The sequence below is a fragment of the Rhinolophus ferrumequinum genome, chromosome 20, assembly GCF_004115265.2.
Source record: "Rhinolophus ferrumequinum isolate MPI-CBG mRhiFer1 chromosome 20, mRhiFer1_v1.p, whole genome shotgun sequence".
NCBI lineage: Eukaryota > Metazoa > Chordata > Mammalia > Chiroptera > Rhinolophidae > Rhinolophus > Rhinolophus ferrumequinum.
In genome coordinates this window covers 12,605,215-12,626,782 of record NC_046303.1, presented here as the reverse complement: position 1 = coordinate 12,626,782, position 21,568 = coordinate 12,605,215, and the positions used below count along the sequence as shown (strand labels likewise).

General features: G+C 41.8%; 1 protein-coding gene across 2 annotated transcripts in view; it reads left to right on the top strand.

Moving 5' to 3' along the window:
* CHN2 (chimerin 2) overlaps window positions 1-21,568 on the top strand; it is a 277,643-nt gene that overhangs the window by 165,988 nt on the left and 90,087 nt on the right. For both annotated transcript variants that reach the window (XM_033088120.1, XM_033088119.1), the window contains exons 4-6: window positions 11,934-11,965; window positions 15,502-15,615; window positions 17,323-17,608. In XM_033088120.1, coding sequence (XP_032944011.1) covers window positions 11,934-11,965; window positions 15,502-15,615; window positions 17,323-17,608 — 432 coding nt within the window. The remainder of the gene's footprint in view (window positions 1-11,933; window positions 11,966-15,501; window positions 15,616-17,322; window positions 17,609-21,568) is intronic.

Here is a 21,568-nt window from a genome sequence, read left to right as displayed (position 1 = left end):
CATCCAGCACCTTGTGTCCTTCTAGATAATTACACATCGATTATTTGATGAATTGTTCTTGTATCTCCCTGGGTATTTCTACCAAGTCTGTAATTACACTTTCCTGGGTGTCCCTTTGCTCTGTTGTGGCCCTCAGGGTTCCATGACTTCTCAAAGACCATGCTTAATGATGCTTCAGCAATAGCTTTCAATTCAAGGATGCAGATCAGATTCCTTAGTATTTCAGTATTGTCAGTTGTATAACAATACAATTCAACCACTCTCTGCCTTAGTTCATTTTAATTTTTTAAGTTGGCATCAGTATGTCATAGGTTAAAGATTAATGATTTTCTCCTTTCAGTTCAGTAAGAGATGGAAGGACACGAACACAAAGAGATGATTTGACCCACCATTAACTAAAAAAGCCTTTGAGGTATTGGCAAACTCTGAGTTCTGAGCTAACTGTAAGTCATCCTGAAACTGATTTTTGAGAATAGACTCTAACATTTGTTAGTCTAGCATAGGCATGGACAAACTATAGCCTGCCGACTACTTTGTGAATAAAGTTTTATTAGAACACAGCAGTGCTCATCCCTCCACATATCATCTATGATTGCTTTCATGTTTCCATGGCAAGTTGAGTACTTGAGACAGGTCCTCAAACTCTAAAGTATTTACTATCCAGCCCTTGCCAGAAAAGGTTTGCTGACCCCTCCACGAGAAGTAACTTGGAAGAGTAAGTTAATGCATGTAAAGCACTCAGAACAATGCCTGGCATTTATGTATTGGAAGTATTGGTCTTTCAGTTTTACTCTTTCCTGAATACTATATAAATGTTGGAGGAAAAAAGGGGCATTTTAGTCCTTCAATTTAGGATGAATTGGATTCCAAGCCATTCTTTTTTAATTAAATTTATCAGAGTGACATTGGTTGATAAGATTAAGTGTTTTGGCCTTCCTAGTAAGCACATGTAAATTGATGAAACAGGCCGAGGCATTTATAGTCAGCAGGTATTCTGTTACCTGTTTTCTCATGGCCGCTTTCTCCCTGTCAGGAAAGAGTGGCACAGCACTCCATAAGCAGGGAATTAAAGGTGTGTGTGGAATCTGTTTATTTGGGAACACTAACTGAATATGCAAACTCAACCCACTTTCTTTAATTTCAGGAACAAAGCTGGTGTTACCCTCCTATTAAAAGTCTGTATGTTATTAAATTCAGATTAATGATTTGCATGCTGAAGCATTTGGGGGAAAGAGTGCTATGTCTGCAACTTACTATAAAATACATCCCCCCAAACCAGGTTGGATTAATGGGTGGATAGAGGGATGGATGAATAAATGGATATGCCGTAAAGCAAGTATGGTAAATGTTACAAAATCTAGGTGGTGTGTATAGGGTGCTTGATGTAAGTCTTTCATTCTTTCTGCACGTATGAAAATTTTCATAACAAACTCTCAAGAAGAAAAAGCAAAGATTGTTTGTGTAAGAAGAGCAATGGCCGGGTGTGCTCTGGCTCATGGAACAAAACAAATGATCTCTTGAGTGAACAGCACCAAATGGCTGGAGGGTGTCTGAGTGTCATTGCTGCTCGAAGTGCCATAATAAGGCTAGCTCGAGAATTTTTAACAAGGAATAATTTGTCAGGAAAATTTGGTTGCAAGGACAAACATTAATAAGGCACTCTCACTCTTATTTATTGCCATGCTGGGAATTATTTTGGGGAGAGTGCCTGTTTCAGAAATGCTAAATTAGGTAATTTTTTTTTAAATAATAGAGAATAGGATTCTGGATCTTATGACATCGTCACAATATAGAGAAATGAGTACTGGACCTGAATCAGAAACTGGGTTTCAACCTTAAATGTGCCTGCCACTAGCCCTGGGTAGGACTGTAGGCAAATCAGTTTGCCACTCTGAGTTACAGTGTTCTCCTCTAGAAGAAGGACACGAAGGCATGTATTCCACCTTCATGGTGGAAGAATAAATGTAAAAGCATTCTGAACGCCATGAAGACCTCCCCAGACAATGAGTTCTCAGGTGTGGGGGCGGGAAGGAATATTACCCCAAGGCAGGGGAATTGGTTCTTGAGGGACATGCAAAAAAAAAAAAATCATGCTCATTTAACGTATAAAGAGCAGATATACATAAAGAACATAAACAGATATACAGTCCATCTGCAATATTAACATTCCATTGGGGAGAGAGATGATTAGGGAGAAAGAAAACCACGTGTAAACAGGGTCCATAGGAGGCTGTGATGCAAAAACAATTGAGAACATTTCACTAGACAGTCTTTAATTTCTACCATCTCCCAAGTTCTACCATCTCCCATCTTTCTTTTTCTTTAGGTAGATTAATTTTATCCATCAGATAGAACACATATATTTGAATACTAATAATGAACACTTACATTTGAAAACTCTTACATTTCTAGAAGGAGGGAGAAAGAAATGGGGAGAAGCATGAGAATGATGGACATCCTTTGCCTTTTCCAAGATACATATAGTATCACTTAACTCAGATAATATTAAGCTTTAAAGGAAGGAATTTACTAAAAAGAATCAGGAATTAAATGAGTGTACTCACCCAATCTTTTTCTCCCTAGAGATTTATCAGCAGCATTAGTTTTTCCCTTGATTTGATTCGATTCCATTGGGTACTTGAAGCTCTTTGAGCCTCAGAGGTATTTGGAGAATTTAAAGAGAGTTCCAAGGAGAATAATGAAGATGAATTAAGGATTGGAAAATAGATCTATTAGAAAAGGTTCAAAGAACAAGGATTATTTAGTGTGAGGACGAGCAGGCAACCAGGTGGTACAGAGATGGCTTTAATGGTGGATACCTTATCTTATAGAGAATATTCTCAGGTTGTCAGCTGCACTGAAGGCCAAAGGAAGGACAAACGTTATTTTGAAGCAAGGAGGGTAGAAAATAAGATATTAAGAGAAAATTTGTGTCCACGATTAAGTCCTGGATTTTGATTCTCCTGTACGGGATTTTTTTTTTTTTTTAATAAGGTACCTGGCTGTAGGAAGTATCAGGAGAATGGACAGGTGAATCCATCATGTTTGATTCTCCTGCCTGGTGGGAGGCCAGTCAGGCAGCATGGCCAATATGGCCTCCATGGATTTGGCTCGATGGGAGGAACAAGCTGTTGTACCTGGACCTGTGATTTCAGGATGCCAGAGGATGAGTACAAAGCCCTAGGCAAAGAGTGCCAAGGCAGAGCCAGAACAGTACACCTAATTCGGTTGTCCAAGTAATGAGGGCCTGAGGTGAGTGTTGGGAGCCAACACGTGGCACCAAGGAATCTGCCAGGGAGGATGTAGCAAAGAAAACTGGGTCAGAATGAGCTGCTGGGAAGACGATACGGGCCAGCTGGAGAGGTGAGTGCTGCCCACGGGTAAGCTTTGGGGTGGTCTTAGAAGCCTACTGTGAGAGTGGATAAAAATCCATGTAGAGGTCGTAGGAAGGTGCCCCAAGCTCCTAGGAAGGTATCCATTCTCTCCATGTTTTGGAACTGCTGCCCAAACTTCTGGGTGTGTGGAGCATGCTAAGCCTTATAGCTACCTGGTCTCTAGCCCTGGAAATTGGGATTTAATGGGAATGTCACTTAGGACTCTGTTGTGAGCAACAGAAACCAAATTTGGCTAAATGTAGCCCCCAAAAATGGGTGGTGGAGAGACAGAGGTTGGTTGGAAGGATATGAAGAAATTCTCTGGATGGAAAGAAAAGCTGAACAAGGGGCTTTGAGAAGTAGGTCATCTCTGGGGATCCAGCAAGCAGGACAGATGCACCTCTGGGCAGTAGAGTTTGATGGTTAGGGATAATACAGCATGCTTTTGTACTGTTTCTGTGTTCCTCCATCTGTCTTTTGGAAATGAGTATGATAGATCTTACCTATTGGGTACCGTGTTTCCCCGAAAATAAGACCTAGCCAGACCATCAGCTCTAATGCGTCTTTTAGAGCAAAAATTAATATAAGACCCAGTCTTATTTTAATATAAGACCTGGTATAATATAATAATATAATATAATATAATATAATATAATATAATATAATAACGGGCATAATATAATATACCAGGTGTAATATAATATATAATATAACATAATACCAGATATAATATAATATAATATATAATACCGGGTTTTATATTACTTTTTGCTCCAAAAGACGCATTAGGGCTGATGGTCCGGCTAGGTCTGATTTTCGGGGAAACACGTACCCTGACCAAAGAATGGCCTCAATGTATGAACAGCCATGGTGTGTTTCAGAAAGTACAAGGAGTTCTGTATTAGGAACATAAGTAATTGGGGAATGGGAATGTGGCAGGGCAAGACTGTGCTGAAGACATATTCCGGACACACAAGCAAGGCCACTTGGGGAGAGCTTGTATGCCTTTCATTTATTTAGTCAGTAAATATTTATTGGGTACCTACTGTGTTTCAGCTCTGTTCTAGACTCTGGAGATACCACAGTAAGCAACACACAAAAATCTCTGCCCTTGTGTAGTTTCCATTTGAATGGAAGAGATGAGCAAAAATCACACAAGCAAAATATGTAGTATCTCAGATGATGACAAATGTAGTAGAAAAAACAATAAACCAGAGAAGAGAGATGGGATATGGCAAGGAGAGGAAGTGCCACTTTTGAGTCGGGTCACCTGGGAAGGTCCCCTAAGCTGTGGAGCTTCGAACACACGGCAGTGCAGAGCCAGTGAAGAATTTTTAGCAGGGAGTAACAGGGTGACCTTTGTGTTTTCTGACCTCAGTGGGAAAGATAAATTGGAAGGTGATAAAAATACAGCCAGGGGCACCTGTGAAAAGACTGTTTCAGTGGTCTAGGTGAATAGGTAACGCATTGAACCTGGTGAGGAAGAGATCACTTCCAAAGCAATTAAGAAATTACATACAACGGAAAGGACTTAGTGACAGATTGCAAGTAGGGTTGGGAGAGGGGAAGGAATCTGGGATGACAATTTCTAGCTTGGGCCCTGGGTGTAGGGTGCCCTGCATGGTACCAGGGATGAGGAGTGAAAGGTTGGCCGTCAGATGTGATGGACAGATCTTCCTATAACAGTCAGCCCACCCAGCTCTCCAGAATGGACATGTCAAGAGGTTTAACAATTTGAATATCAACCCATCTCCAACAGCAGAATCAGTGTTTTCCACGAGGGCATCATCTCTGTTGTCTCCTGGACAATTTCCCTTCCTCTTGGTGTAGGAGGAGAAGATTATGGGCTTGATGTCAATCAGGCGTTGGTTTGGATTTCATCTCCATGCCTCTGCGTGATCTTCAAGTAATGTAATCCTAGGGGCCTTTCTTTCCTTGTCTGTGAAATGGGAATGTCAATCTCTGTGTGACTCCCCTGTTGGGAGAACTGAAGCACACATACTGAAGGCACCTGTTAAGTATTGACTGCTCCTCCACTCCTGCTGGGCCCTGCCCTAAGTGGGGTTCTGGGTCAGGGTCAGTAGGTCTGAACCTGGAGAACAGCACAACCAGGAACAAAGGGCTGAAGGTGTGAGGCGTGGGTATTTCAGTGTGTGTTTGAGTGTCGTTGCCCTTCCATTACTTTTCAAATCCAAATATAAGTAATTTGGGCAATTCATCTTCCTCTTGTATGATGCTTATTTTGTGTAGTTGCTCACACGAATGAAACCTAGGAAATGAGGACGTCAGTGAGGTACTGGACAGCCATTCAGACAATGCTCCAGCTTCCAGGATGTCCTCTGTGACCAGGGGGAGCCATGAGTGGTGAAAGTCTTGTTTCCAACCCAGCAATCAGGGCAGAATTTCAAAGCCACATGCTGGGAGGTGGGGAGTTCAAAAGCAGGATGGGATTTAAACATCAGTTCACATCTATGTACTCGTATATCATGGTTGATTACTCCCAAGGAATCATTTAAAATTTTTTCTTTAGTGTTCTTTGTATATTTTAGATTGTTTACAGTTTTTTCCAAGGAGAGAGGCAGGTTCCATTAGTAATATTATTGTGATGTTAGTTTGTTCCATTTTCTACTTACCTGAGCTGCTTCCCTGAGCAATTGGAGGTATTTCTGTCTTTTCTTCAAAGCGATTTTTATAAATTATCAAAACCAAATATTTCTTCTTACCTTCCTTTTTACTCCATTTTACTTTATGTATTTAAGTTACTTGTTGCTTATATGCATTTTGGTTCAAAAGCGTTGTTTTTAACAACCTTCCTTGGGAATACTCAGGAGTCCAAAGTTCTTTTAGTCTAGAGCAGGGTTTCTCAACCTCAGCACTACGGACGTTTGGGATGGGATAATTCTTTGTTGTGGGGGGGCTGTCCTGTGTATTGTAGGTTGTTTACCAACATTCCTGGACTCACCCCACTAGATGCCAGTAGCACCCTCAGCCCGGTCTTGACAATCAGACTCTCTAGACATTGCCAGATACCGCCTGGGGAACGAAAACACCTCACCTCCCAGTTGAGAAGCACCGTATAAGGAAAGTCTTTTATTTTTTTATTTGTCCTAATAAATTATCACTGGTTTTAAAAATTTTAATTCCTGGGAAAATCTGGGAGAAAAAAGAAGTCGGAAAACAAGCCAGTAAGTGGGAACTGCGTTGGTCCTGAGCTTCCCTAACCTGATGGGGTGTGTACCTGAGCGCCCCTAACCTGATGGGGTGTGTACCTCTGTCAGTTAGCAAACTGTTTACAGCCAGTTACTAAAAGGCCTGACTTGTGTCCACTTACAGAACTTTGCAAAGCCATGGGTAACCTTGTAAGGATGTGTATTGCAGAAAGATTGGCCAGTAGATTTTTTTTTTTTAATACATTCTAATCAAGACAGGAAAGAATTCACTTCGTCAGTGCCGTATCAGAATTCTGGGAGCTTTAAAGTAATGCCATGAGGGTGTGGAAAAAGGCCTTAAATTCCAGATACAAAGAAACAGGAGATTTTAAAATTTGCTCAGGTTTCATTCTATACTACACTCTTTGACTGCAAGAATGTAAATTTCAATACTGCTTTCATTTTCCTTCTCTTGTTTTCAGTAGAGAACTTTGGGTTCTAGTGAGAAGGGAATTATCTATGTATATATTTTTTCTGGATGAAATCACCCCAATATTGCCAATACAAATTCCTCTCAAAAGCCTTTTCTCTGCGTTAAATCTGTATCTCAGAAAATCCAGCAGTCTAGCTGCATGTGTAAAAGGTTGCTAAATTGGGTTATTAAATTATTTCTATTAAGTAAAAACTTAACATCCACCAGCTGCTCAGAGATTATAAAAGCTTTGTTTTTTCAATAATTGGAAACCTTGTTTACAGAGGACTCACAATATTCTTTAAATGTCTTTGTGTTGAATATAAAAGAACTTGTGTTTATCTAGGCAATGATAATCTGACTACAAAGCAAACTCATTTAAGGATTATGTTTCCTGTCTCTCACTGTGCAGCTGTCACCCTACTGTTTCTTTCAAGCTTTGTGATGAGAGTTCTTCCTTAAAATTAGAAGAATAAATTGGAAAATAAACCAGGTAGTTTGGAATACAGCTAATTCTAAATTACAGAGAAGTCGTTGAGAGACCCAAAATATCACTGCATTTGGGCAAATTTATCCCAAGGTCTCATTGGTTAACTCATTGACAGAATTCAGTTCATGCCAAAGAGATTTCAAGGTATTCAATAATGGCAAAGAAAAATCAAGGACAGTTCAGATAACCTAATATTTAACCAAAGTGTAGAAGTGTGTGATAGGCATTACTGTTGGTTGGTATCTGCTCTAAAGAAGCCGGGAAATGCAGTAATTAAGGTTTGTACTAGGTCTGAAGCCAATTACTAGCTCTGTGACCTCAAGCCAATTATTTAGTGGCTCTCTGCAAAAGAATAGCACTCACTTACCTCGCAGGGTTGTTTGGCAGCTTAAATGAGATAAACCTGTGGAATCCTCAGAAGGGTTCCAGCCCAAAGTAGCCACTCAATAAATGGTAACTTATTACCCCAGTGTTCCAAGCCTCACAGGTTTTATATGCATTATCTCATCTAATCTGTCAAACAGCCTCATTAAAATAGTACATTTTATAACTCCAGTTTTGTTGAAAATTGGGCAAGATGAAACGCAAAGAAGTTTAATAACCTACTCAGGGTCACACAGCAATGAAATTGACAGCGAACTCTGCATTCATATTTTTTGCCTCATGCTGCAAACACTTAATGAGCATAGGCACCCTTTGCTCTCCGAACACTTCCTATCCCGATATTTGTTATAACAACTTACAAAACGTTGGGGCTCAGATCATTCTCCCGGTTAAAAACCCGCTATAACAAGTTCTCCTGTGCGTAGCAGCTTCTCCGCCTTCAGTGTAGACGACTGCCCTTCGCGACGCTGAGTCTGCATTTCTGACAAGCTTCAAGGTAACGCCAGGACTGCTGGTGCCCCGTCACCCTTTGAGTGGCGGGGCCGCTGGAAGCTGCAAGGGGGCTTCCCATATCTCAGTGTTCTCCTATGGGCCTTGGGTAGAAGCCTAAGGCACCTCATATCCACGTTTCTCCCCACTTTTTCCCTGAGGGGTTAGCCCCTCAGTGTTTGTGTAGGCCAAGTACCTGGTGGCACTACCACCTCAGATCCAATTTACAGAGTATCTTTCAAATCTTTGGCAATGTTATTTCATTGTTTATTTGTATTATAGCACATGCTTGGTGTAGAAGGATAATGAAATTCCTATTCAGTTCAGCAGGAGACTACACACACACCTATTAATTACCCCACTAAGTGTTAGACAATCACATCCTTGGTATTTAAATATTTCATATTATCTAGAAATTCTTATCAGATTGTTATATAGTTATTTCAAAGCACTTTAATTCTATTTAGGAAATTGATATTTTTGACTGTGCTTTTGTCTGGACTTAAAGATCCAATAGTGTCCAGCTTGAAAAAATGTGGGTGTTCTATGATTTTTCTAGGGTCATTTAACTTAAATTAAGCTTTTGACTGGTTAAAAGCTTAGTGAAGTGTGGAGATAGAGACTGTTTAGATTCCTGTGAGCAAAAAGCTTAGGCAAAGGAAGGGGTCATTGTTTGTTTGGTTTTTATCCCAGCCATTATTTCTCTCTTTAACATTAACAAGGACGGCTATATTTTCTTTAAGAGCTGCAGAGACAACAAAGGCAAGAGAGATTGAATCAGATTACCATCAAAACAGCCCCAGACCCGGGGAGCAATGATCAAATACACGACCACAGCCTCTGTCTTCGCCCTCTCTTCTACATTTCGTCTCCCCCTGCATAGCGTTGCCAGATTCAGACAAAAAGAAGTAAAAACAGGACGCCTAATGACATTTGAATTTCAAATAAACAAAGAATCATATTTTAGTGTATATCTCATGCAATATCTGGGACGTATTCCGTGGCCGTATTCCCTGTGTAGTTCGTCCCACACAATTCATTGCTTTTTTATTTTTTCGAGGTTTTCATGTGCGGATTTGCCCCTCAACCCCAACTGTCCCCTAGGCAGGCTCTTATTGGGTGTCCCTCAAGGCACAATAAATATGGACTTCCCTATCTGGAGGGTGTATGTTCGGTTTCTCAAGTGTTTCCTCCTGCTGCAAGAGCAGGACACCTCTGAGCTCCTTACTCCTTTCCTCTCACACCTGTGAGGTCACGACTTTATGAACAATGAAGGCTTAGCACCGAGTCCTGAACACAGTGAGTGTGCCTGCCGTGCGGGGCGTCCAGCGGGGTCTCTGGTCCCACTCCCCACACAAAAACACAGGATATGGCTAGGGCAAAAAGGAACACCCACGGAGCCATAGGTAGGGGAGTCACACCACTATACTCTCACTGGCGGCTGGGTTGGAGACACAGGAACCAGGAGCCACACAATTCTCAACCCTCACGGTGCCGCTTGCAGGCTCAGCCACCATCTCCTTGCTAGCCCCATTTTCTGCTAGCGTAACCACAGCAGTTATATTCGTGGCCAATGGCTCACTGGTTACAGCTGACAGCCAACTAGCCACAGCTGATGGCCATTTGATCGCAGTTGATGGCCATTTACTACCTGAGCCAGCACCTTTCTATGTGAGGCCGAGAGCCTGGAAACTGCTTTTTGGGGCTCTGTCCCCACAGTGCCATATTATTTTTATGATTGATTCATGAACTGAAAACAATTTGTTGTCTTCAGAGTCAATTAAATTCAACCTTCATTCACTAGTTAGCTGGATTCCGGGAGTTAGTAGTAGGCTCTACCATACTGTCCATCTAGGAAGTTAGATAGTTACTCTTCCCTTAATAACCTACTCAGATAGAGGAGGGCAACAGGGGTGGAAGCTACACCCACGTTTGCGAATGTGTGTTATGGCTTAGCCCAAAAAGTGGAAATAAAATTATCCTTCTATCTAGGGAGTCGTTTCAAAAGTTGGAACACTGGCTCTCAAAGAATGGAGAGAGATCTTGCCCATTATATATTATCTACTTCCATTGGCTTTTCTAGTACTAAATTTCTTCTATGGTGTGTTGGTGTTGCATTCACATATCTACAGTATCATAAAGGTAAGAAAGGACTGTGAAAGCCGACAGAATGATATAAATGACAAAATGTTCAACTCATATTAAAAAGCTTTCCAGCATGTAGAGTCGTGGTACATATCAGATAACAAGGTGCCTCTTTGTACACTTTGTGCTTCTATTAATGACATTTTTTTAGAGCTTCCTTTGTAAATGGTACTGAGCAGACTTCAAACCTTGAAGATTAAGAGTCATGAATGCCTCTCTTGGTTCAGTGCTTTTCGAGTGTAAAATGCACAGAAGAGTGAGCACATATTTAGAAGTGTCTAGATGATTAGTTTTATGCTGGCCAGGCTTGTCCAAGGCAGGCTTATGAATGTGGTCCAAGGATTCCTGGCTCGACCTTCCAGAACCGTTTCCTCTAGTCCATAGCTCCCTACTGCCCGCTCGGATCCCCATCGCCTTTGGAGCGTGGAGGTAGGTCAGGAAACTGCCTGGTACCTTGAAATCCCACCACTACTTACCTGTGAGCCCTGCAGAGAAAACTGCCCATTTGACTATAGACAGAAATGACTGTAAATAAAACAGCTGCAGGTTCATGTTCTACTCTAGTAAATCAACAGCAACTTGCTGTCATACCATCAATGAAAATCCATAATGTGATGTGGCTCGACTGTATTTTTAGGGACCCTGGAGGTAGACTAGAAGAACAAAGCTGGACGTGAGGATTCTTGTTAATTTCTCACCAACTCAACGTCATGAACATAAGAAAACAAAGTTCTTATGAAAGTAGATTATCGTATAGATGTGGTAAAAATCCGATGTGATAACCCCAGGGCAGAACTTGTGATTGAAAAATCTTTTCTGGAATGCTTGTGATTTTTAGTCGAGTCGTAAATCTTGTCTTCTATACCTTGTGCCTCTGGTGTCAAGTAAATGTCAGCTCATTAGCCATTTGTCAAAAAAATAAGAATGATAGAATACTGATTTTATCTGGAAAGAGACCAAAGTAAAGTTATTTTTTTAAATCCCGGTGTACTCCTTGTTTCTATTGTAAATACATAATGAAATAATTAGACAAAGATTGAAACAAATGCATATGTTTTATTCATGCTAAAAATACTAATTGTTTCTTTCAGGAGAAAGCCTTGTAATGTCTTAATGTAATAAATGTAATAAATTCCTTAATATTAAAATAAGCATCACTTTGTTTCCTTTGAAAATTCTTTTATTGGGTGATTGGTTTGGGATGGGGAATGAGCCTAACTATTAGAGAAATATGGCTTTTCTAGATCATTCCTACCTCAGATAGTGGAATGTGTTGGTTAATGTCGTAATTTCATGGATCTCTGATTTGTGGCATAAAAACTATAATAAAATTACTACCAGGACTCTAGCTCTCTTTATTTGAGTAGTATTTTTATCTGACTGATTTGAATTCAAATGCATTATTAATATTTTTCTTCTTCTTAATACAGGTGGAAAACAGACCAAAATATTATGGAAGAGAGTATGTATGACGCTATTCTTTGTTTTAATAACATAATAAGTAGTCACTTCATATGTCATTTAAATATAAATATTAAAAATGTTCTAATAGAGAGTCTTCATCAGTGCCCATTGTGCAAGGGTTTAATAATAATGATAAATGCAATCAGACCCCTTTGTATTGAACTTCTTTATAAGACTCAGGTGCTTGGTTCTGTTAATGCGGGAAGGAAGGTATCTCCTGCTGCAGTTCTCCCCACAAAAGCAAGCACTGAGAGCCTGGCAACTATTTGAAACTTAAGGCAGCATTTTCCATAATTGAGGCTCTGTTAGTATTTTATTTCACTTTCTGTCTCAGGACTAGGTAAACATGTAGTATGTCAATGTTCATAAACTGTAGCTCCACTCTTTCCCTTCACATACCTCAGTAAATGCAATACTCAGGAAAGTCATCCCCACGTCTCTGCAATCTCAGAAAATCAAAAGGATTATTTCTCTTGACTTGGCTATATTAGCTCAATTGCCTTCATACCGTAATTCTTATTTCCCTCCTCTCCATTTTCCTCTAATTTTTACTCTTGGTTTGCTTTACATTCTCAGAAACCTACAGCAAAGCAAACATTCATTGTTATTCACAGTCTTTGAGGCTGTGGCCTAGAGAACAGCTTAAACAGGGCAGGCAGGACAATCTGAGTGGCCGGCCGCAGATATCAAATCCCTTTTCTTCCCACGTCCAACCTGGAGGCGTTAGGAGGCAAAGTCTCTTTCAATTCCACCTCCCAAGGTACCCCGACCAATCCAAAACCTTCCACCTCTATTCCTTTACCCATCAGAGCCTCAGCTTCATGATTAATGACCCTCTTATTTGTCCCAGCCCCCTGCCACTTCCTAATTGCCACGGCTGCATTTCTGAACCTTCCTTCTTGACCTTGGGAGTCCAGCCAGCGTCTCTGGAATAGCTATCTGTGAACACTGGCCTCCCCTCTCAGACATCCCCATGTCCCTAACGTCTAACCTAGTTAGTTGCAGCCTTTTTTTTCCTTCAATATGCTGATTTGCATTTTACTCACAGAGAGTACAATTAATAAAACGAGAAAACGAAAACCTATCATATACTTCTCAAATGGAACACGGTTGTACATGAATTCCCCAAAGGAACTCCATTTCTTGGGCAGTTTCTTTGTTGCATAAAAGTTTTGTTTGAGTAACCTTCTCCTTCTCATCCTTTGACCCCCAAACCACATAAACCCCATAGTGAGAGCAGACCCAGGAAAAACTTTTTTAACCACAGAAAAGGAACATGCTCTAGTAGAGGGAAGTTTGCTTCAGAACTTCAGATTCTGGGTTTCCCTTTCTTTTTTCAAAGTGAGATGTTTTTTGTTCATTCAAAAAGTAATACATTCTCTATTCAGGAAATATGTAGGTATATTTTTTCTTGGGAGGAATCACAGAAAACTGTTGACAGGAAAGAGAATTTTTACTTCTGTACTGTTTACATTTTTATTTCTTTTGTGTCTTTAACTTGTGGCTCTTTCACACTACGCATAGATATTATTTATGTTCTAAAATGTTAATAAATAAATCCCTGTAATTTGGGAAAATTAGGAGATGGACGAGTATAGGAGGTGAAAAACACCTATTACCCCACCATGAGAGAACATGGTTAACTTTTTCTTTTTATCCTTTCCTTGGGGTGTGCTTTCTTTTCACAAAGTTGGGCTCATAAGATGTACACGTCATGGATATTTTAAAATCCATGCGTAAAGTGGATGATGGGTCTTTAGATTCACAAAAGTGTAATTCTCTTTTTTTAAAACAGTGGAATTTAATTTGGTTCCCCACACTCTCCATCGGCTGCTTGCCATCACATAAACGTGTCAATACAAGGGAGTTACAATTTACTGCTTTCAGGTTAACTGCCTGTTGGGATATTCCTCTTCCCTCCAGAGTGACCTAGGCAGGGTATCAGGTCCCTCCCCTGTGTGTGCCTCATCCCACTGTGGTCACCCCCTGCCCTGCATTGGCCCACGATCAGGTTGTGTCCTGGACACCCCAGCCTCAAACCTCTTGTGGCATCAGCTTTTGTCATTTTTAACACCTGTGTGGGAAACTTTCTGATGCCTGATGTCCCTCCTCTCTCCCGCTCTCTCTTTCTTCCCCTCTCTTCCTGTCTCTCTCTCTCTCTCTCTGTTTCTCTCTCTCTTCCTCTTCCTCTCCCTCTCCCTCTCCCTCCTTCCCTCCCTCCCTTTCTCTCTCTCCTTCTCCCACTTTTTCTTCCTTCTCTCCCTCTCCCCCACTGGCCCCATATTGGGTCACTTTGTCCAGGCTGTCTGTCCAGCCCTCCCTGCCCCCAGCTCAGGCCGCATAGGAGACTTCTCCAGAAGGCTTGTAGGCCAATTGCAACATTGGCAATCAAAGCCCCAAATCTCTGCTCAGCTTCAGGACCGGACCCTCATAAACTGACCCCCACGTGCCAATTCCATGGGTGCTCTGCAGGACCCATTGAATCTGGACTCTACCAAAATCCCTCCAAATGTCTCCTGAGAGAACTGGGGACACTGGTCACCTTTGGGACAGGAGGGTTGCTCTTATGTCACAGTACATTCATTCATCCTCACTTCAGAAAAGTACTGCTCCAATATTTTAAAATTTAACACCCAAAAATGGGAAGTTACAAAATGCCTTTCTCCCAAGCTGCCACTGCCTTAGACTTCTGAGAGTCGATTTTTGGAACGCAAAGTCACAGCTTCTGACCCTGCTCCCCTAGGACTGAAGCTTCAGATTATAAGGTCTCCCTGTTAAGGATAGAAGGGAATTAGGAAATAAATATCATGATAGGCATTTTTTTCAAAAATGTTATCCAGCTACATTTGTCCTCTAACTTAACCTTTGCATTCCTGGGTGGTGGCAGGTAGGGGTGGGGGGTGGGGGAGGAGGGGAACGGGGAGGGGACATGGTGTCAGGTCAACATCCCTGTCGCCCCTCCCTCTTCCAGGAAGGAACATTTTTCAAACATATCCCTAAGCTGTTGCTCTCAAAATTTTAAGAAATAGAAGAATGTTGACAATAGCTGGCTGTTCTTTCCAGGGAATGAGCCTCTAAAATTAACACCCACCCCTGAAATAAGCAGGTTGCTAATCAATAAGCGTTCACTTGCAATCAGGATAATACATAGTTCTCTGGGTTTGAGCGGAGAGTGAAATTGGTAATTGCTTTTTGTTATTCCCCATGGTTAACAAAAAGGCTTTTGGTTTCGAGCTTAATTTTTTAGCTTGCAAGCAAAGACAATAGCAGAAAGCCAGGTGGACTCTGTATTCTTCATTTTGTTTTGCTTCTTGAATGCTTGTCTGTCGGGGTGCATGCTAAGAGCTGGTCCCAAGTCCATCTTTAAGATGTACAGCAGTCACTCCCCATTTCATCTAAGTGCAGTGGTGGGGGAGGGTGTAGGGTCCTAGATTCTAGGAAAAGGTGGCCCCGCCATCTTTTTTAGCCAGCTCTGTGTGGTCCATGCTTTGTATGTGGTCTGTTCAAAACAAGGATGGTCTCCTCTGTCCTCAGGTTTCATGGGATCATCTCCCGGGAGCAGGCAGACGCGCTGCTCGGAGGCGTGGAGGGCGCCTACATTCTTAGAGAAAGCCAGCGGCAGCCAGGATGCTACACGTTAGCTCTCAGGTGAGCTTCATTTCATTCTTTCTTGCCTTCCAGGTGACTTGACAGATTTTCAGTTGCTGTAAAATATACATAGCGTAAAGTTTACCATTTTAGCCATGTTTAAATGTACAATTTAGTGGTATTGTATACATTCTCAATGTTGTGCAAGCATCTCCACTATCCATTTCTGGGGCTTTTTCATCATCCCAAACAGAAACTGAATTGTGATGAAAATCACTGCCGCTTTATTTTCACTTTGCTTACAAAATACCAGCAATATATCAGAGGCTTATACATTTCCTGGCCCCAGATGTTAGCAGTGGGGTGGACACTGAGGCTCTGGTTGTACACACACAGTAATTGAAGAATTATCTGGAAAGTTAGTGCTCCTGTAGCCACTTCTGCCTGAAACATTGAGCCACCTGAGGGAGAAAAGCCTCGGCCTCCGTTGGTCCCCCCAGCAGTTCCTGGTCGAGTCTTCACCTCACCGTGTATGTGTGTCTGGACAGACGTGCAGTTTGTCCATGAGGTTCTCTGAGGGCGTGACAGTGACCCAAAACAACCCCATGCCAGAGAGCCATCAGAGCAAAGTTCTGCCTTTTACGACAAGTATGGAAAATCACAGCACCCAAAAGGTATTGCACTTGCTGCACTTTTCTAACGTTGCTCAAGTATTGTATGTCATTTGACCCTCACAACCATCCTGTAAGATTTGGGGGAAGGTATCCCATTTCAGAATCAGATTGTCTTCCAAAAGTTCATGTGGTGAACTTTTTGGAATTGGGAAGACCTTTCTCCATAGAAGGAATGGTCTCTCTGGAAACACTTTCCAGGCCAGCCCGCAAAGGTTTGTTCCACGCACCATCTCGATATTGTATCTGTGGGAAGATTCTTTCCAAGCAGCAGCTGGGGACAGCTAGGACACATCTTACGTGATATCACCGTGAGGAGTTACTTCAGAAGCTATTGAGTACTCTGGGTCCGCACAGTATTTGCCTGTCTTCCCAGCACCCCTGCAGCAGCGGAGCTGGCAGTCCCAGTGGGGAACCAAGCAGGAGCTGTGAGATACAGGAGAAAGGCCAAGCACGACAGGGACCGGATGCTGTAAGTTAGATCTCAGGGAGACTAGCAGTGATGATGGCTCAAGCGGGGAGCTTTGCACAGCTCCCCTCATTTCCCTGCAGCTGGACTGGCTGCGGTGGGAGGAATGAGGTGCTTTCTCAGCGGTCAAAACTGTAATAAGAACGAATGTCAGCAGTGGTGGTAGCTTCTCTTACAGAGGTAATTGCCCTGTCCAGGGAGAGGCGAGGGGTGTGAGTAGCTCCCAATAAGGACGTTTATAAATATAAAGATCTATTTGTAAATCAGGTGCTACCCTCTCATGTACAAATGAGAATGAAAGACCCAGCGCCTTAGAGATCTCTGGGATCAATGATGCCATGTGACAGGCTGGGGTTAAATCCCGTCTCTGCCTCTTTCCAGGGGTATAGCATCAGGCTGGTACCCAAGCTCTTCAGGTCTCAGTTTCCTGAGCCATAAAACAGGGCTAAAAATTGTGCTTGTCTCAGAGGGTCTCTATGATAACTAAATTGGGGGTGGGGGTGGGGGAACCATGTCAAGTGCTTTTAGCCTGGTGTACAGTAATGTGCTCAAAAAAATGTTGGCTGTTATTGTTATTCACTGGTCTTATTTCTGACACTGTTGTCATGTCTCATTCTCTCGTGGCAGGTTTGGAAACCAGACCTTAAACTACAGGCTCTTCTACGATGGAAAACACTTTGTGGGCGAGAAGAGGTTTGAATCGATTCACGATCTGGTCACAGATGGCTTGATAACACTGTACATAGAAACAAAAGCCTCCGAATACATTTCCAAAATGACAACAAACCCCATTTATGAACACATTGGATATGCCACTTTACTCAGAGAAAAAGTATCCAGAAGGCTAAGCAGGTCTAAAAACGAATCAAGGAAAACAAGCGTCACAAGTGAAGAACACACCACAGTGGAAAAGGTAGGCTACCTATGTGGCATGAACAGTCTCTGTTTCTAATCTATGCTGAAAAACCAGGTGATGGATTATATAGGTGATTTGCCAACATGGTGGAGGCGATCCAGCCCCACCCTAAGAACTTAGAATTTTACTGCTAAAAGGAACCTCGGAAACCTCCCATTTAATCCCCTCATTTTACTGACGAGGACACTGAGACCCAGAGAGGTTCACTGCTTTGCCCAAACTCATACAGACAAAGCCAAACTTCCACAAATAATTATCTGTGAGCTTACTTGGAATTTGAAAGAAAATAAAAAAAACTCCATTAATGTTTTATGATGAAAACAGTCACTTGTTTTTCATTGCCATTGAGGCGTCACTGGCTCCATCTTGATTTGCAGCCAGCTGGCCAGACACATGCTATTTGTATTTGTTTGTCTTCGGACCGGATGACCAGGTGACCAACCATACGTGATCTGCAGGTCAGCCGTCTCTTGAAGGCGGTCTTACCTAGATAACATTTTACTGACAGAGATGGGTGTCTTAATGGTGGTGATGGCTGAATGTGGGAGACTTGGAAAGACAGGCTGTCTTTTGCCTGAAAGAGTGATTATGCCTTGCCGAGGATTAAAAACCCCTACCTGAAGTGAGCGTTGAAACCGGAGGGGTCGTGGCAGGACATGGCAAGGGAGCTCTGATTTTCCTCTCCAGTAAGTTGCTGTTTATTTGAAAGACGCCACCACAATTTGCCAGCAGATTTTTTGGATGTGCCCCTTAAGGAACCATCTGCTTTGCTTGGTCCTATCTGTTTCCCACTGAAAGAAAGTGACAGCCAGCCACGCCACTCAGACCTCACCACGTGTGTGCTTAGCACAGCTTCGAAGGCAAGCTGGGACTGGGACAGGACAGATACAAATAAGCGGGGCAGAACCTCGACCACTGCTCCTTCTGGTGGTTGCTAATCCTTAATTAAACCATAACTGTGGCTCCACCTCTCCCTGTTGTCCAGTCTTAGCGGAAAGCAAAGGAACCTCAGGTGGACGTGATTGGGCTTTGGCTTTGGCAGTGGGGACACATCAGAAAGCACTGAAATGGGGAGGGGCAGAGGGGGACAGCAGTCCTGTTGGCACACAGGGAGATGATTTTAATTGATTTGCTAATTGAGTTTTAGAGCCTAGGAGAACCTTCCCCAGAATCACAGCAGCTGAGCAGCTGGCCCATGAAAAAATCATTTGCCATTTTTCTTTGTATAACTCCAGTGTCTCCAAAGCACCTGTTTATTCTTTTACAAATAATTGATTTGGGAAATGGTAGGGGTTTCTGATTGTTTACCTTATAACAAAAGAGACAGCACTTGAATCCCAACTTTCAGAGTTTGTTCCGGTCCAAGCAAGAGCCATTCCTCGGTCTGTTTGCAAAATGTGTTCAAAAGTAATTTAGAATAGAAAATCTGGAAGCTGACCTTCCTGGCCATGACAAATCAGAAGATGAATTGTAAAATAAATCTCTGAAGCAGTGTTTATATTTCTGAATCAGAGAGTAATGCCACCAAAAAGCAATCTGTTCCAATCGCAGGCTATCCGCACTAGAACATCTCTGGGGAAAAGACATGAGTAGGAAGTGTGTCTCTTGTGTGTTTGGGAGGAGAGTTTAGATCCTGAGTATTGAAAGTGTTATTTCTAGATCCTTGTTCTCTGCCGAGAGGGAAGTTTGGTCAATAGAAGCCTATATCTCTAGATGATATTCCCATAAGGAAATTTGTGTGACAAAACATGTCCTTTATTATCGATTATTTTGTATTTATTTATTAAAATTAAGTTTGGAGGAAATTAATAATAAAATTAGTAATCCTTTTGAATGAGCCATTGGGTGCACTTTTACCATTTTAGGAAAAGGTAAAGAAAATGTCGAAGGAAGACGTCCAAACTCAATGAAGGGTTTGATGGACAGATGTCGGCGGTGTGGATTTCTGGGACACTAATGATGCCATGTTTGGCTTTCCTGGGGGACGTGCTGAACACTGAGTCTGTTCACTTGCTGAGGGTCACTCATTTTATTAGTGGTTTGTTAAGTAAGTTGATACAAATACCTCCATTTCTATCTGATCTATATTGACAGGTAGAATTATTAAAAGTCTCAGTCTTGCCAGAAATTCTATTTCCCTTAAGGGCAGGTCAGTGGACTGTTGCCATGGAGGCAGTGACTAGAAAAGAGGTGGCAGGAACTTGAATGGATGGACTGAGAAGTGCCTGGGGTACCTGTCTGCTTCGGTAATGGCGCATCTTGAAGGTTTTAATGAGTGATATGGGTAGATTTCCTAATATTTCTCAAATCCAGACAGCCCAGCATTTCATTTTGCAGAGTACTTAAACTCTGTTTGCCCATTTATTTTATTGATCATTTCCAGATGAATCCAGAGAGACTATATTACCTGTAAATCTGAGAGTATTAACAGAGCTAATTGGCAAAAAAGTTATTACCGAGCCCATTGGGTTTGAGTGGTTTCCTGTCAAGGTGGTTAGCAGTGAACTTGATTTTAATAACTGCAGATGAGGTGGAGAGATGGGAAGGATGCAAAAAAAAGTTGTGGTAGTTAGCCAATAGCAATCTGTTTTCTTTTGTGATTCTTTATATAATTGGCTTTAAAAACACAATGATATATAAGGGCCACCCTGTGGTGCGTTTAGTTCAAATGGTCATCCCCAGTGTATTTTCTTTTATGAAATTTATTTCGGAATTTATTCCGTAGATGGATTATCTGCTGACCTCCCAAAATAGCACTGAAAGCAATATAAGAATAACAGGATTTAACATTGGTTCAGACATTTGTAGTTCACAAACACGTTTCACATATGTGGAATAATTTCCCATTTCGTGCTCAGAACAGCTTTGCAAGGTACATAGGGCAGGAATCATTATCCTCACTTTATTGAGAACGTCACAGTGGCAGGGTGAGAAATCAGACTCAGGCTTTTTTACTCACGTGTTCAGAGCTTCTTAAATCTATGGAATGGCTGAGCCGCACTCTGTTCTGGTTGTCCTTACTGCTTTAACCAAACACCCTTGTTTCTGACCATCCTAAGTCAACTGGTGCTAAACCCCACTCCAGGTTTACACGCTCTGTTTTTGAAAATACTCTGCCGTTACTAGCTATAATAATTACATTTTGTCGTGTTAAGGATACCCGACTGAATCAAAATATGTGACAGCGATGTTGTCAACAGCACATTGTTATTAACTAAATCTGATTTGCGTATTAAATTGCATTTCTGCTTTTCTGGAGAAAAACCATCTTCACCTTCGATACAATAAGAGCACATTTAATAATATAGTATATCTTACCCATTTATTCATTTCACTGTTATTTATAATAGCAAAAGTTAGAAAACAACCTAAATGCCCATCAGCTGGGGACTGCGTAGGTGAATTATGGAAACTCCAGATAAAGGAATAGCATGTAACTACAGAGAAGAATGAGGAAACTCATGTGGGCTGATATGGAAAGATGACCGGAGTTATTATATGCAAAAGCAACTTGCAATATAGTGTGTATAGTATGGTTTCATTTGTGTAAACCAGGGGGGATAAAAAGATTTTACATATTTTTTTTTTTGGCAAAACCATAAACTATCCATTGAAGGAAGCAAGAGCTAGTATCATTGGTTGTCTGTGGGAGAGGAAGGGGGTGTCTGCGTGGTAAGTGTGAGAAGGAGACTCTTCTGTGCTCCTATTTCATACCCTTTGAATTTTGAACCGGGATAAATACAGTATCCTATTCCAAAATTAAGTAAGAAGAAGTAATGCATTATGTCTTAACTTCACATATGGTAAAGCAAACCCTGAGTAAAACATCTTCCCTGCTCACACATACACAGAGAGAGCGTGCAGTTCCAAACCTCTGGACCCAAGCTGTTTTTCTCCTCCCTTCTCACTGGCCCCCTTCCCCATCCTGATAGCTCCCTTCTTTCATTTCTCCCTTGG